General features: G+C 31.9%; 1 protein-coding gene across 1 annotated transcript in view; it reads left to right on the forward strand.

The window, feature by feature from the left end:
• Positions 1–16679, forward strand: part of Smp_157830 (putative erythrocyte membrane protein) — a gene marked incomplete at both ends in the record, with an annotated part of 44957 nt that overhangs the window by 10955 nt on the left and 17323 nt on the right. Inside the window, one exon of the mRNA XM_018789460.1 lies at positions 10797–12101. Within this exon, the coding sequence (XP_018654901.1) occupies positions 10797–12101 (1305 nt within the window). The remainder of the gene's footprint in view (positions 1–10796; positions 12102–16679) is intronic.

Below are 16679 nucleotides of genomic sequence, written 5' to 3' on the forward strand. Positions count from 1 at the left end.
AATATTTTATTTCAGGCAATACGATTGTGTTGCTTACAAACTTTAGCTTAAACTGGGCTTAATATGCCTTGCAATTATATGATCAATGATTAAAATAACCTTATACAAATGAATTCTTCAGTTGGTATTACTTAAAATTATTGTTTGCTGCAAAGCATAGATAATCTGATCAACTCATCATTTTTTTTCAGTAACAACCAAGGAATTTTATTTTCATATTGGATTTAAATACCAAGTCAATCAACTTTTTCCTGATCAATATACAGCATATATGATGTTCAACCATTAAGGATTCATGAGTTCATCTGAAATCTTTTTTATTGAACTCTAAAATAACTTGAGTCAAGTAGCTTATACAATAATATGAATTTACTGACTAAAAGTAATCGAGAACTTTAGTCACAGATTCAAACCAGTACCTTACCAAAATCCTATCCCGAACCTCAACTTCTTCCTACATACTATTCATTTGTAACATTTAACTGTAATTAATGATATATCATGTTCATTTATAATAACTTCTAACCACGTTTATGACAATATTTTGTACTAATAATCATTATAAGCATTAGTTATCCGACCATATATATATATAAATTTATGACAGAAAACATCATATAAATTATACTAATACAAATCAATAGTCAGTAGTGTACCAACCCAACTTTTTTTTACTCAACTCTTAATTGTTGTTCATTTTAAACTCATAATACTGATAGACATTCGTTTGAAACTATAGGCAATCAGCTTCCGGTATTAAAATTTTTAAGCTTATGTTCATAGTTTATATATATGAGGAGGAATGATAGTAATCATAATAATAATGACGATGGTGGAGTAGAAGATTGCTTATAATCATTAACAGTAAAAATGGAATGAGAAATATGTTCATAGATAATCAATATTTGACTTGAGTAGGTAAGACTAATTATAAAATTTTCCTTGAAATAATTATCGTAATATGCACAGTTATTTTATTATTAATAATTTAATAATGACCTGCAGGACTTAATATATTCATTGCATTTGTAAGAATTGCAGCCCAAGAATAGTTAATATTCTACTGTCTCATGCATCTTTATGAAAACTATACATTTTTTAATTCTAATCATGAGTTGAAAATTCTTACGAATTAACTAATTGATTCGATTTTCATGTTATTCATTATATTATTATACTATATATGTAGATCTGAGTATCATGTTTATTAATTAAATAAACCCATATATATATATATATATATATATATATATATATATATATATATATGGTTTCAGGTTAAGGGACGTTGAGCATCTTGAGTAGACAACTGTTTATAAATATTTGTACCTTCTTGACGATGGATGTAGTAGTTCTGCACGTTTCAGCTCCATACAGTAGAACTGTCTTGACGTTCGTATTGATGATTCTCACTTTGAAGTTAGTCGACAGTTGTTTTGAGTTCCATATGTTCTTCAATTGTAGTAATGCTATTCTTGCTTTGTCAATCCTCGCCTTTACATCTGCATCAGATCCTCCTTGTTCACCGATGATGCTGGTCAGATGCGTGAAAGGTACCTAATCTTCCAGAGTCTCTCCATCAAGTGTGTTTGGGTTGGTGTTCTCCGTGTTGTATTTGAGAATCTTGCTTTTACCTTTGTGTATGTTGAGGCCTATTGATGCAGAGGCTGCTGCTACATTTGCTGTCTTCTTCTGTATTTGTTCGTGTGTATGAGATAGGAGGACTAGGTCATCTGTGAAGTCCGAATCATCTAATTGATTCCAAGCTGTCAATTGTATTTCGTGCTTTCCCACCGATGTGGAGGTCTTCATAATCCAGCCAACCACCAGAAGAAAGAGAAAGGGGGAGAGTAGACAGCCTTGTCTGACTCCGGTCCTTACTGGAAATGCATCTGTCAGCTGTCCTCCATGCACGACTTCGCTGTATATTTCATCGTATGAATTCGGTACGATGTTGACTATTTTCTCAGGTACATCACAGAGTCGAAGAAGTTTCCATAATGTTCTTCTATCCACACTGTCAAACGCCTTCTCATAGTCAGTGAAGTTGATGTATAGTGACGAGCTCCATTCAAGTACTTGTTCAACAACGAGTCGTAGTGTTGCAACTTGGTCTTTGCACGACCGATCCTTACGGAATCCAGCTTGTTGATCTTGAAGTTGGGCGTCTCCTGCGTCTTTCATCCGGTTCAGCAGCACTCTGTTGAAAACTTTTCCTGGTGCCCATAGTAGTGTGAAGTCTCTGTAGTTTTTACATTTGTTCAGATTTCCTTTCTTTGTCATTTTAATGAGGTGTCCTTCTTTCCAGTCTGTCGGCACTTGTTCTTCCCTCCAAGTTTTCTTGAATAGAACGTGGGGCATGTTTGCAGTTACTTCAATGTCTGAGCTTTAGCTGTTATATTAACAGATCCAGCTGCTTTCTCATTCTTGATGTGTCTGATGGCCATCCTGATCTCTTTGATCGTTGGTGGAGTGACATCTATAAGAAGGTTCGTGTGTGCGCTTCTTCGATGTCGGGTGGATTCAATGAGGCTGACCTATTCAACAGTTCCTCGAAGTATTTTACCCATCTTTCCCCGTGCTCTTGAGTCTCAGTGATTGAATTGCCTTCTTTGTTCTTGACCGATCGCTATGGTTTACTATATTTCCCTGCTAGCTTATTCGTTGTGTCATACAGTTGTCTGGTAGTTCCTTCTCTTTCAACCTTTTCCACTGTCGTTGCTACCTCTTCCACATATTTCTGCTTCTAAGCTCTAATGCTCTTCTTTCCTTGCTTTTTTGCTTCTGTGTATTCAGTTTGTGCCTTGAATCCCTCTGTTCTTCTTCGGATGTTGTTAATTGCTATCTTCTCGTTCTCCTTTACTCGAATCTTGTCAAGGGTTTCCATAGAGATTCATTAGTTATGATGATGCTTCTTGCGGCCCAGCACCTCCTGACACGCTGAAGTTAATGCTTCCTTGATTCCTTTCCAGTTGTCTACCGTAGTAGTTTCCTCTTCTTTCAGTAGATCCCGTAGGGCTTGGAACCTGTTGTTGAGAGTTACTTTGAATTCGTTGAGTTTGTCAGCATCTCGTAGGAAGTCTGTATTGAACCTTTGTAATGCTGTTTTCACAGTTGTCCAATGTTTCTTTAGCTTCATGTTAATCTTGACGACCACCAGCTGGTGGTGATCTGAAGCTATTTCAGTTTCTCTCCTGGTTCTCACATCTTCCATTGTCCTTCGAAACATTTTACTGATGCAAATATGATCTATCTGGTTCTCCGTGGTGTGGTCCGGTGAGATCCATGTAGCTTTGTGTATGCGTTTGTGTGGAAATATTGTGCCTCCTATAACCAATTTGTTGAATACTCATAGGTTTTCAAATCTCTCCCCATTTTCATTTCTCTATCCCAGTCCATGTCGTCCTATTATATCTTCATATCCTGTGTTGTCCACTTCGACTTTGGCTTTTAGATCTCCCATCAAGATGATGAGATCCTTTCCTGGGTACTTTGCTATGATTGATTTCAGCCTCTCATACAACTGATCTTTATCGTCGTCGTTGCTATTATTGGTGGGTGCATAACACTAGATAACATTCATTGTGATTCCCTCCTTCTTTGTTGTGAATGATGCTTTGATGATTCTGGATCCGTGAGATTCCCATCCTATAAGTGAATTTCGTGCTTCTCTGGACAGCATCAGAGCAACTTCCCGAGTGTATGGAGCATTTTCCTCTTCGTGACCAGAGTGCAGGAGCATCTCTTCCGTACCTATCCTTTGTTGTCCAGCTTGGGTCTAATGGGTTTCGCTGGTTCTGAGCATTGCCAATTTGTATCTCTTCATTTCCGTTGCTATTTGACTGGTCTTCCCAGTCTCCCATATTGTCCGGACGCTCCATGTACCTATATTAATTGTTAATGTGGTTGTTAGAAGGGTTATCGGTCTAGTGGCTTCCGAAGAATCTCGGCTTTCATCCTGAGGAGTCATAACTCTTCTTTGAACTAGGAGGGCAGAGTTTAAGTGGTTTAATTTGTTTAATCTGGTTGGCGTTTTTTTAGCGATTTAATTTTCTACGGGATGGGGTTGCCGACCCCATGTTCAACCCTTCTCCTTTACCCAGGCTTGAGACCGGCAGTAAATTTAGTAGTGCTACAGGCGGAGTTAGTAAATAAGAAAAATTACAGGTAGACTAATATTACTAGAATAAATACAGTATCTTATATGTTAGTAATATGAATAAAAACTGATTAAATAATTATTTTAAGCATTAAATGTTTAACAGTAATTTTATCACTATATTACTACTATGCATACAATATATATTTATATATACATGTTATAGTGTAAACAACTCTAATGAACACTCAATATCTATCTAACTATTTATGAGGTACTTTCTCTCATTTTCAGTTGTTTATATCTCAGTTTGTAAAGTTAGTTCAAAATATTCATGTGATTATTTCACTGAATCATACCGTCATTGTTTCTGCTATTATTGTTGTTGTTGTTTAGACTTGAAATGAAAATGTTCATAATTCGATACGACTAAAATTCAGTTGATAATGTATTAGCATAAGTAGATAATTGATAAGTAATTGAGTGATTTTACTAGGAGGTGATAATAGCTCAGTCTATTGCTCATCGGTGTTATATCAATTAGTTTAATATTCATTTACATACCTGGTTTAACTTAACTGAGTGAAATTGTTTGAATATAATATGTATGTTTAGTGCATGAAGAAGAGTGTCAGTGAAAAGGAAATAAATATTAAATATTTGGGTTTATACATACCTCTATCACTAAATGATAATCAAAACAAAATTAGACCTTCTGACCTATTTTTATTATTGCTATGGAAAAAATGAAACTTTATGAGCATATATATATATATATATATATATATATATATATATATGCATCAAAGTAGTAGTACACAACATGTTTACTATGTATTTTGTAGACAAACATTCATTTTTATCTCAGAGGATTTTTCAGTAATAAACTACCCCCAAATTATATTAGATATCAAATTTACACCGTGTATGGATTCTTTACATGTGGTATATACTTATTTACACTAACGGAAAGTAGAAATACTGACTTACCCCAAAAAATACATCAGTCTAAATTTTGATTCATGGCTTAGATTTCATAGCAACAATCCTTAACAATTGTAGACTAGATATATAAAAAGTCCACTACCAGAAAATACCCTCTTCAGTGGTGGTTATACTAATACTGACCTATGGGAAAAAGTTAAATGCGCCTAGTTTCATAAAAGCCTTGACAAATAAATGTAAAAAAACTACAATTTTGTCCATCTTCATGAAATAGACTGCATTACACTTATTTTTTGAAAGTTCATTATATCATATTACTAACAGATTCTTGCATATGAAATTAAAGTCAACACTTAACACAAAGAAGGAATGTCGAACCCACAGAATAACAACTACCAAAAAATGGAAAAAAAATCACTCCTATTTAAGTACATTTGCAAAATATAACAGCATTTTATATTTCAACTAGTATTTAAGAGTGAATGACCAATTCTACTAACAGATTCAATTATCAAGGATAAATATTTTCTTATATTTAACTGACAACAGTGTAGAATATAAGTAAATTTATGTGAATTAATTAAATTAATGAGAGGAAACAAATATAAATCGTCAACATCGTTTTGCCTTTTAAATACCAAAAAGACATTAAGATTAAATATGATAGGATATCAATCGTCAGTAAATAACACAGATAGAGGTAAGGCAATAATAATTAAACGTGACAATAAATAAGTAACTAAATGAATGATCATACTTGACTGGTGAAGGCACCACTAATGAATGCATTTCCAGTTTATTTCTGTTCCTTTTTTTGCAAAAAATGACGAAAACGCAATCAAATTTATGTAGATTTTGTTGTTATTTACTTTTTTTTATCATGTTCATTCAAATGAAAGCGGTTTATTTCTTTTCTTGTCTTGTTCAAGTTCAGCTTTGCGTTTATCCTTTTCTTTCGATAGCTATACAACCCCTTCCGATCATACACACTCTCTCACCCGCTTATAAACACAATTTCTATCCTTTATTACCCGTTTCTCCTCTTTTTACTTTCATCATCCATTCATTATTCATTTTATTGTTTGTATGTCCGTGTATATATCTATTTAGTGTTTTATTCTTTAAATATCAATAACTTGGTACACAAATGCAATCATTCAAATAATAATTATTAAATGAGTGTTGAATTGTAGAGTTCAGCTAGCAGGTTCTCTGTTACTCCTGCTCTCTCTCCCTTTATTCCTCTACTTTTACTGATGTACATGTGAATGCATATATATATATATATATATATATATATATATATATATATATATATACTTACACAAAAATATAAATTTTGAAGGTTGACATGTAAACTCGTTTTATAAAAAAGACATAACACAGTTGCCGTAACTCATCTATTTCGGCCCCATGTCGACATTAACATATCTTAATTTTCTTTCTTTTCCACCTTCTTTAACCTGCTGTGTTAATCCTCTAACAGTATTGCATTTACCTCTCTATCCTTCATATGCTAAAGATGGATGAAACCTGATTAATAGAATCACGTGTTTGATGTTACAGTTATTATTCTTATTATTATAACAGTTAATTCAAGAGTCGTTTGGCCTTTTCAGTAAGTGGTCAATTTTCTAAATACCGATTTTGTAAATAGGTCACATTAAGAGAAAACAGCGTACGTAAATGAATGATCGATTAGGTAATTTCCAAAAATACTATTTCATAAATTAGAACCTTTCCGTTTTATCCAATTTCATGTAAAAGATGAACAACTTCAAATGATTACTGCTTTCGTCAGCATCGATTTCAGACTTATGATTACTGCAAAGCTAACTAGATGGGGTATACGACATAAAATACTTTAAAAAGTCGATCACCTTAATGCAAAAAGAAAATAATGATAGTAAACATTAAAATTAGGGAGAAGAAGATTAGTTCACGAAAAACAGATAGATGTAATGAGATGATTGTGCTTTGGAGGAAGATGCAACTATACATATACTAATTTGTTTTGTTTTTAGACAATATTATTATAATTCAATAGCTACTAATTCCCAACATTGCGTTAATCAAAACCAGTCAGTTTAAATACACCTAACTATTTCATGTCGTTGGAATCTTCAAAATTAATTTAATCAACCTCTTTGTATTGATGTTTCAATATTGATTATTGTCTTACGTTGATTGTTTTAACAGAGGCTTAAAAGTGGAACATAGCTCCGTTTCGTTTTGAACTTATTAAATGTACATAACTGCTCCCTAATTAATATCTCTGACGAAATTTGAACCCAAAAAGGAACATAACCGGGGATTTTATCCACTTAGCTAGTAAATTCATTTTGTATTGGCTGTTTGAATCTTCCCATTGATGTTTAGGACTGCAATTTATCGGTCTCTTATTGGTATATAGGCATCCTGTGTGGATTTGAACAAAGCCAAAAATAATACCTTAAGTCACAAGCATTATAATCAGAGATGGATGGTGGCTAGTAGTAGAATCCAGGACTCATGTTTTGCCGATTTGGCATTCATCAGCTGGATGTACCCACATCCCAAAGTTGATAGAGTTGATGTTCACTCCTGCTACTGAATTCCTAAGACTTTGAGTTGAAAATTAGGTTTTTTATTATTTTCTTCTGAAAATTTTTGCGGCTAGACTTTAGTTTGTAAAGTAGACATTTGAAATAAATTAGTCTATATATGATATACATGTGATTATCGTTTCATACTGTTAATTTGGTCAGCTATTTTGTTTAAATGTATTGCTTTTTTTTCGAATTTTGGCCCAATAGTTCATTTAAAGGTAATGAAACACTAAGATTATCACAATACTAATATAAATACCATTTCTTTATTAATCAGATTTTGCCTGTGATGACTGCGTCAATTTTAAAACTATGAACTAACCAGATTTCAATACTGCATATTATCTTACACGTTCTATTCACCTTAATAATTCAATCAGTATAACATCTATGCTAACCAAGATACTGTGATCATATTGATAAATGTTATATCTCTTTCAAATTGTAATAGATTCGATTGAATGTTTTACTTAGTATACACCATTACATTGATAAACATAATACATGACTTAGTTGTTTGAATCACTGTCTTCTTTCGTCTAATTAACTCTTAGTGCACTAAAGTAAAATGAAACGTTGTGTTTATATCCATATTAAAACCTGTTCTACAAGTTTATAACATTTCGTAGTTATATTAAGTGAGACATAAATGTATATACAATGTGTTTGATCTATCTAATTAGTTGACTGAAATGTGAAAACCTACGAAATTATTAAGAATAATAATGCAAAATTATAGTTAGATTACCATTATTGATGCAGTTCTCTCGTATTTAACAATAAAATAACACGATTATTTTTTATGAAATCTATTATTTCGGATTCGTATTCTTAGTGAATTTTCTTCATACATAGATCTATCAAATTCTATTTTCAAGTCTTATGTTAAAAGAATTGATGTGACTTTTCCTTTCTGTTTAGATTTATTCATTGTAGTATACACTCCTATAATGGATTATTCTTTCACTCCCTCCTCTCTGCTATAATTCTTACTTCATTCTTTATATGATCCATTTTATTCTAAAGGGACTAAATTAGACAAAAACAAAGTAGAACAGAATCAGTCTTGAGTCTGCCTTGTGAGTCTAACAAAGCATTTTTCTAAAATGGCCTACTAATTGTATGTAACGAGTCATTCTTACCATCAGACTACAAGTGATTTTCTACCCCCAGTACAGGTTAATACATGTAAGGGGTGGGAAGAAAAATTATTTTCTCCATTGTCTGAGCTATCCAACACACTTGACATAAAATGGTTCAATTACTCCCCACCCTACTCTTTTCTCTTTATATATTCTGGAACTGAGATTAGTAGTGCAATTCATTGATTCTTTTTGAACATTGATGAATGATGAATGAGTCAGTCCTATTTTTACACTTAATCTCTGTGCTGATCGTAAATGGTGTATATCTTAAATCTTAAAGGTCAAAGGTTTCAATAAATCAGAACACATCTTTAATCAGGAAGTTCATTTAATTGATATATGTTAAGAAGAATGATTTAATTATTTAAAATATTTCTATCAATTTTATAAAACCAAAATATTTTTCATTAAGTAGTTTCATAAAGAATTTTATTTATGTATTGAATTTAACCAAATAAAATATTTTAAATAATTGTTTCCAGTTTGAGACTTATAAATCAGTGTTTATTCCTAAATAAGATAACTTGATCAATACAGCAAATACAATAAGAGATAATTTGTTGATTGCATTGTAAAACCTCTAATTTTCTATCTAACTATTCAATAGTGATGGTACTTTAAAAAAATATAACACATTAAATAAATTTATTTTGCGGCTTACATGACGAATTGATTTGGGTCAGATAACCATTAAGAAACTAGGAAATACTGGATAACTTTTTCATCTTCAAATAAGATTCTTCAGAACTGTACATTTACGAACCTATGGAGTAATCTAACTGAGATCAGTCTGAGTTATTCCATTTTCATCTAACAAATGAAATGAGTATCATGGATATTCTTAATGCCTTTATATTACTGAATAATTCATTATGAATACAATTATCAGTTTGTTCAAACAGTTGAGATGGTGTAATTTTACCCCTTTTTTACTCATATAAACAACATATATTTCTCCTTAATATTTACCTTACTTTAGTTGCATAATACCCTATTTGACTTGTATATTCATCTTCAGATGAAGACAATAATAATAATAAACCAGTTTATTCAGACTAACAAGCTGAGCATGGATGAAATATTATAATGCATTTGGATTGGATGAATGTATTTCCACTCTACTCATCATCATTAATTTTTATGGCCATCACTCACCTTGATGTTATTTTTCATACTTCTATTTTTGTTATTCCCTTACCTTCCTCATAATTTTTATTTTGTATAAACCAATAGTTTTTATCGTATTTACTTATTTAGTGTTTATGCGTAAATAACTAGAAGAATTCTTATTATTTTTAGTGATTGAGAAAAATAAAATAACCAATTAAATGACTGAATTAAAAATTTGAGAATAACAGCGAGTTTGATTCCGAAATCACTTTGTAAAATTTTTTTAGCAAAATGTTTGCATTTGTAAAGTTGAATATTACAATACTACGATCAGTTGTTTTTTTCCACAAAAAAAGGAAAGTCTCAATACATTAAGTACTATCAAGAACGTACAATGAGTCTTTAACGAAAATGAATTAGATTAACTCACCAACTAGGTACAAATTTGTTTACATGATTGTTAGCTAATGATATTACCCAGCTGCTTGAACCAAAGTAGATGAAGTGGGGTTTGAATGTAGATAAAAGTCAAACGCCTTAATCACGGAACCATTACCCTATCACAAGAAACTGAAAAAAACACTTTTATTCTTTCACATTTACTGATATGCTACATAGGGTCAAACGATCCTTTCTATAAAATCTCTTACTTCGAATTAGGATGTTCTTTTTACCACATATCAATCGATTTTGTTCGAAAGAAGTTTAACAAATATTATACATTAGGAATTAAGTTAAACTTTCATTTGCTTTTATCTAGAAAATGTTTTCTTCTACCAATCACTTTTGCTTAGAGGAGAGTATATATACTCTTGAGATCAATATTGCTCTCATTTTCTGATTGCATAGTAAACGATGAACAACTGTTGTTCACTTATCTACTAACCTTGTTTTTTCTTAAAATTTTAGGGACGTATCTGTCTGTCAGCATCAAAGTCTACGAATAGCTGTTCATCATCTGAAGAGGGTGATGTGAGTACATGCAAGATAAATCAATCAATAACCAACTCTACAAAAAATGAAGCTGCGATTACTAACTCTCCGCCGGGAGCAAAACGTGGTTTTTTATCCGGTGTAGATGAAGTTGATGGACAGATCAAAGATGATGGTGTTGGTTCACCAATGTCTAAAAGAATATGTAAAAATGTAGACAATACAGTAACAGATACAAATATGACAAAATGTGTCTCTTTCTCAAACATTACACCATTTTGCTTACCTATCGGAAATTCGCCAGCCGATAACAAGCAGGTGCCTCTAGTGACATTTAGTTCCCCTAATGTAAATGGTCTAAATTCACTATCAATTCCGAGTCCTTTCTTTGGACAACTGATTCCACTGTCTAGTTTGCCTGAAAACGTTATTTGTGGTCTATCTACAACAATCATGAATAATCCGCAAACATCGACAATGAGTAATACCGGAGATAATTCGATAACAACAAGTACAGGACATCATACTGAATTACAAACAACACAAAATCATCCATCTGCATGGGTTCTAACCAACCCATCCGGTAATTTATCATGTAATTTAACCCAGCAAGCAGAATTAACCGCACTACAGCCTACTTTATTTGTACCTGTACCAACCCTTGGTGATTCATCTGTGACTCCAACTCTAAAAGTTCCGCAGTCATTGGATACGTCGACAACCAATCCTTTGGCAAACTGTGCTGGAATTTTACGTTACCCTGATATAATTGAGGCTTTAAAATGTATGGCTGCCAATGGAAATCTTATATCGGCCGTTAACGTACCAGCTTCATCATATTCGACAAATATCCAAACACAAGCAAACAATTCATCAAATTATAACGATAACATTGAACGCTTACAGTCTGCTTCACAGATAAGCTCACCTAACCTATCTAGTACAAATAATCTTGCAGCCTTAGTAGCCCATCTGACTGCATCAAATAATTCACGAACAATTCCACAATCAGTTGCAACAAATATTCCAAATACAACCTGTGGTATTACATCTACCGATAATAATACTGCTGATAGTTTGTCTTTTAGTACAAAATCTACTTCTGAAAGTTCAAATATTTCAAACTTTAATGCATTAGTTTCTTCTGCACCAGTATACACGAAGGTTGATCATATAGATTCAGATGGAACTTCACTAGTTTCTGGATTAACATCTGTGAATAATATTGGAACCAATGAAGATATTAATTTTCCTTCAAATGATCAAGCTTTAGATATGTCTGTAAGTTAATAATTCATTAAAAACAATACTTTGTGCTCTGATTGATTACACTGGAAACCAAGAATAGTATGAGTGCAATAAAATTTGTATTAACACATGTGAAACAGATTAATTCTTCATCTTCTATCTCAAAAAGTTCCCTTGTTTGTTAACTATGCACGTCGTGCATTGACATTACTCTGGATTTCCTTGTAATGAGATATCTTTGGTTAATTAATTTTACAGGGTATGAACTGCCTTTAGAAGTGTATGACTGCAATGTAATTTTTTTTTCGATTTCTGGCAATATCAACCAATAAAGAAGTCTTGAATGTTGTTCTATAACTCGTAAGAGAATTTCTTTGCATTAGAAACAATGCTTGAGGTAAATGACACTAATATTCTTCTATTTGAATGAATGTCTGTAATCACAGTTAATCTGACCAGACGTTAACATGCAGCCTTTTATTAAATCGTCAGGTATTTAGTAGGTGCCTTTTGTCACTTCTCTTAAAAAACTACATTTCACAGAACAAGGTTATTTTTCTCCTTACATCTGAAAACACTTTCGTTGAAAAGTAATTACTGTCCTAGGATGTAAAGTTTTAGAAAAAGATTTACTATTTTAACCTGGTAAGTTAAGAATGCAAAAGAACAAAGCCATACGGTAAAGTATATTTGTTATATAACGGACGTTTGATAAAAATACGAAGTTTAGATGAATTTGTTGCTAACGTAAACTCTCAGTTGAAAAAAAATATAAATGTTCATGCTTCTCGCTCATTTCTAACAAACTGAGACAAACTTTTGGTGTCGTTCTCAATAGCAACTAAAAGTTATTAATAAGAAACGATTCACATATTCAGTGTTTTTTGTATAAAATTATTGTTGGTTAGGTGAAAATGGCCTCATCTCCATATTTTTATTTTATTTTTTATTGTACTATGAAAATGGAGATAACTCGTCGTTTAAGTGAGTCCTCAGAAACCCAATTTAATGAACTCTGATTCACTGCTTCTCTAATCCTTTTTACTTACTAATAAAATTACAGTGCGTTTTTGGTACTTGTGTATAATCGTTTCTTTAACAAAAATATTAGTGTTATCTTTTGCTGTACTAGTTATCATATTTTAATATACACTAGAGTATTTTTTATGTAAACAACGTCGTTCGCAAACCTTTTCTATGCACATTTGCTTATAATATATTTTACGTTCGAGTCGATAAATCAGTATATATTTTTTCACCCAAAATCTGTAGGCTTTTGAGGTAAGAAAAGCTGATTTATATTACTGTCTGTAGAGTTCACCTCGTTACAGAATTATATGTCTGTTTATCCTTAAAACTCTACATGTAAAGTGGTGTGTCAGTGAATTTGTTTCCCTTTTACTCCTCTTGTCTTAGTGTTAAGTCAATTAGTTTGCCTATTGTTTCTCTTACTATCATCAACATTAACGTTACTGCTATTAGTACTACCACCACCATCATAAGGCATCACTCATGTAGATATGCATCCTTTGACCCTCAAAATTTGACATTTTACATGTTAACACATGATGCACATTTTTAGTTTTTACGTTTTAACTGTAAAAGAAATAAATCCTCTTCACCACATTTAGATCATAAATTTTGTGTAGTATCAATGAGGAAGACCAAATAGAAAATAAAAGTAAGAAATTGTCTGCTTGTCATTTCATGTGAACAAGAAGTAATTTGTAGAATATTAATTTTAAATTTGTTAAATCAACTCTGTAGTAACTGTAAAAGAAATTATTTACTTCGAATTGAAATGTTGTGTTGATTATAATTGTTTTATTAAGAAAAATTGATTACAGTTGTTAAAGGGTAATCACCACACACAAAAAAGACGAGTTTTAATGAAATTACATTTATGCCAAAATCTAACTAATATAAATAGATGATTATGGATCTCATTCTTCCATGTTCAAACAAATTTTTTTTACTTCGGAATTCATTTCATGTTCAATTTAAACTAACAAGTTTACAAGAGATAATGAATCATTAATTTGTTGAAATATCGTATAATAGCTAATAAATTGACTAACTTATTAACTTCTGTGTGTTTTCGTATATTTATATTCACTGTGTGTTAACTTTCACTGTGTTCACGAATATTATTCTGAATAACCTGACAGTGAGTCAGTATTAAACATGTTTCTAATTTATATTAAGATAACTGTATGAAATGCTTTGGAGAGTATACCTGTAATGATCACATGTGCTATGATTGGTTTTGAAATTCACTTTCTAATCGGGTTTCCCGTGTCAGCATCTAAAATGCTTTTCGTGTACAACTAACCAATATATTCTATCAGTCACTCTTGAAGTACATGTCAAAATCAGATTGGTATCTTTTTGTTGGTATAATTCAGTTACGTCACATTAAACCAACTATTTCATTTGGAAATTACATGTTTCCGGTTTACTTTCACAGTAGATATCGATAAAAGATCTTTCAAAAAGAAACTCATTTGTTTTATTCAGCTTTGTGTACTCAGCTCTGAAGAGCACTGTTTTTGTGAAAGAACTGGTGAGACTACCTGAATACCTAAAGCGAAATAGGTGTAACGGCGTTCTAATCTTCAGTCTACTGGGATGAGTGCTTACATTCAAAATAACGAACATTAGTTAACGAGTTTATAACATCTACTCAACAAATGATATAATTGCAATATTTTTTCATATTCTTCATAATGGAGATTTACAGTTCAAGTAAATACTTTAGGTGTTATTGATTTCTCTGTGCTAGATGGTTTAGTCACCGAGCTTTCGTTGTCATTCTAGACAACATTATCAGCGCCTACTTCATACAAGCGTTCATCACCCAGATTGTAGAGCTAAATAATATCAAAAACACATTCGCTATGTTTTGATACTTATTTTAAGATCAACTGACTCTACAGAGTGAATGATCATTTTACTCACCAAGTTTGTTCTTAAATCATGAATTGTAATGTGGCGAAAGTAGATAACCGACTAAGGTTCTTATTAAGTTCAGGTCACAGTTATTATTTTTTTGGTCACTTGTTTTCATATCACCAATTCATAGAATACATTGTGTAAGACTATTATCTTCCTAAAACAATCACTTCATCACTTTGGTTCATTTAAAACAGTTTTTCTTATCTTTAAGAGAGTTGTTTTCAATTTGTATCAGCTTTAAATTTCTTGACGAGTAGAACAAATGTTCAATATCTAAATGCTTGGTCAGTGAATTACCACATATACTTTGTGTATAATCTTAGAACAAACTTAGTGAAAAAAGCTGTTTAACTTGATTTCTTATAATCGTTAAGACTTTTCACTCCATATACAAAATTCCTTTGTTTTTGTTAACCTTAAAAGTTGTTATCTAATGTTTTAAAATATATTCAGTTTGTTTCTAGCCTGAAGTTATCAATGCACTCTGTATATGGAGTTTTAAAATCTGTTTATACTGGGCATTCTATATATTATTCTTCAAGATTTTGTTGAGCCCATTTCTATGTGGGATAGACAAAAATGTACACCTTTGTAACAACTGTTCTATCTTAAACCTGAAATGAACAGACAGGCAGTAGGTGCATCCTATCCCGTCATTAGCAGTACTCTGCTTTGACATGACTGTTTTACTTATTGATGTGCATATATACTACATATTTAAACAAAAGTAGAACAGAAACACGTGATTTTATGTGCATTAAATGTTTATTTTAAATCCTCTCATATTTTATTCTGAGTGAACTTTTTATTTTTTCTACTAGAGAGAGTTACTTTACTACGCTTGAATTCACTACTAACTTTGCTATCCCCATAGGTTGCTTTCATGCACATAAAAAAATCATTGGTACATTGTTGTTGTTTGTGTGCATTCGCTGATAATCTCACATTTTTCTTTAGGTCATATGCAAGTTTGATGTCTTTGGTGCTTTTTCAGCCTGCTGTTCATTTCAGATGACAGAGTCCAACTGAACAAAATTCAAAGCACATGTTTGTCTTAAACATTTTATTATTGAGGAAGGTTTAACTCTTTCCTTTCCTCTTTTTACCTTCTACCCCTTCTTTCTCTCTCTCTATCTTATTCTCGCTTTGTGCATATATAAACCATAATGTTATTTCTTCTCCTTATCTCGTTATTATTTTGTTAGGTATTTTGCCTGTCCTTAACACACCTTAGGCTGAAGAAATGTGTGCTTCGAATTTACCTAGTCCTAAGTATTTTTGAAAACATCAAAACAAGTGAAATGAGTATTGATTGAAAATTATATTATTCGTATTAGTATATCCTTAATGACTGGACCATTTTCCTTGTTAACCTTAAGCTACCTAACATTAGATATTAGTAAATATTGGTATCTCGTAGATTTAAATATCTACGGCAATGACTGGTAAACATAAAATTATGGGTACTCTTTGGAATGATATGCCCTTACCATAATTTATTGAAGTATTGTATTATAGTACTAACTAATAGCTTCGTAGCAAATTTAGTCAGTTTTCGTCGTTGAGATCAATAAACGAGTATGGTTAATAAACTTTTATCTGTATACACCGACCAACAGTGTCTATGCATAAGCCCAAATAACTCGATAACATCTC

Source organism: Schistosoma mansoni, chromosome W (assembly GCF_000237925.1).
Source record: "Schistosoma mansoni strain Puerto Rico chromosome W, complete genome".
Classification (NCBI taxonomy): Eukaryota; Metazoa; Platyhelminthes; class Trematoda; order Strigeidida; family Schistosomatidae; genus Schistosoma; species Schistosoma mansoni.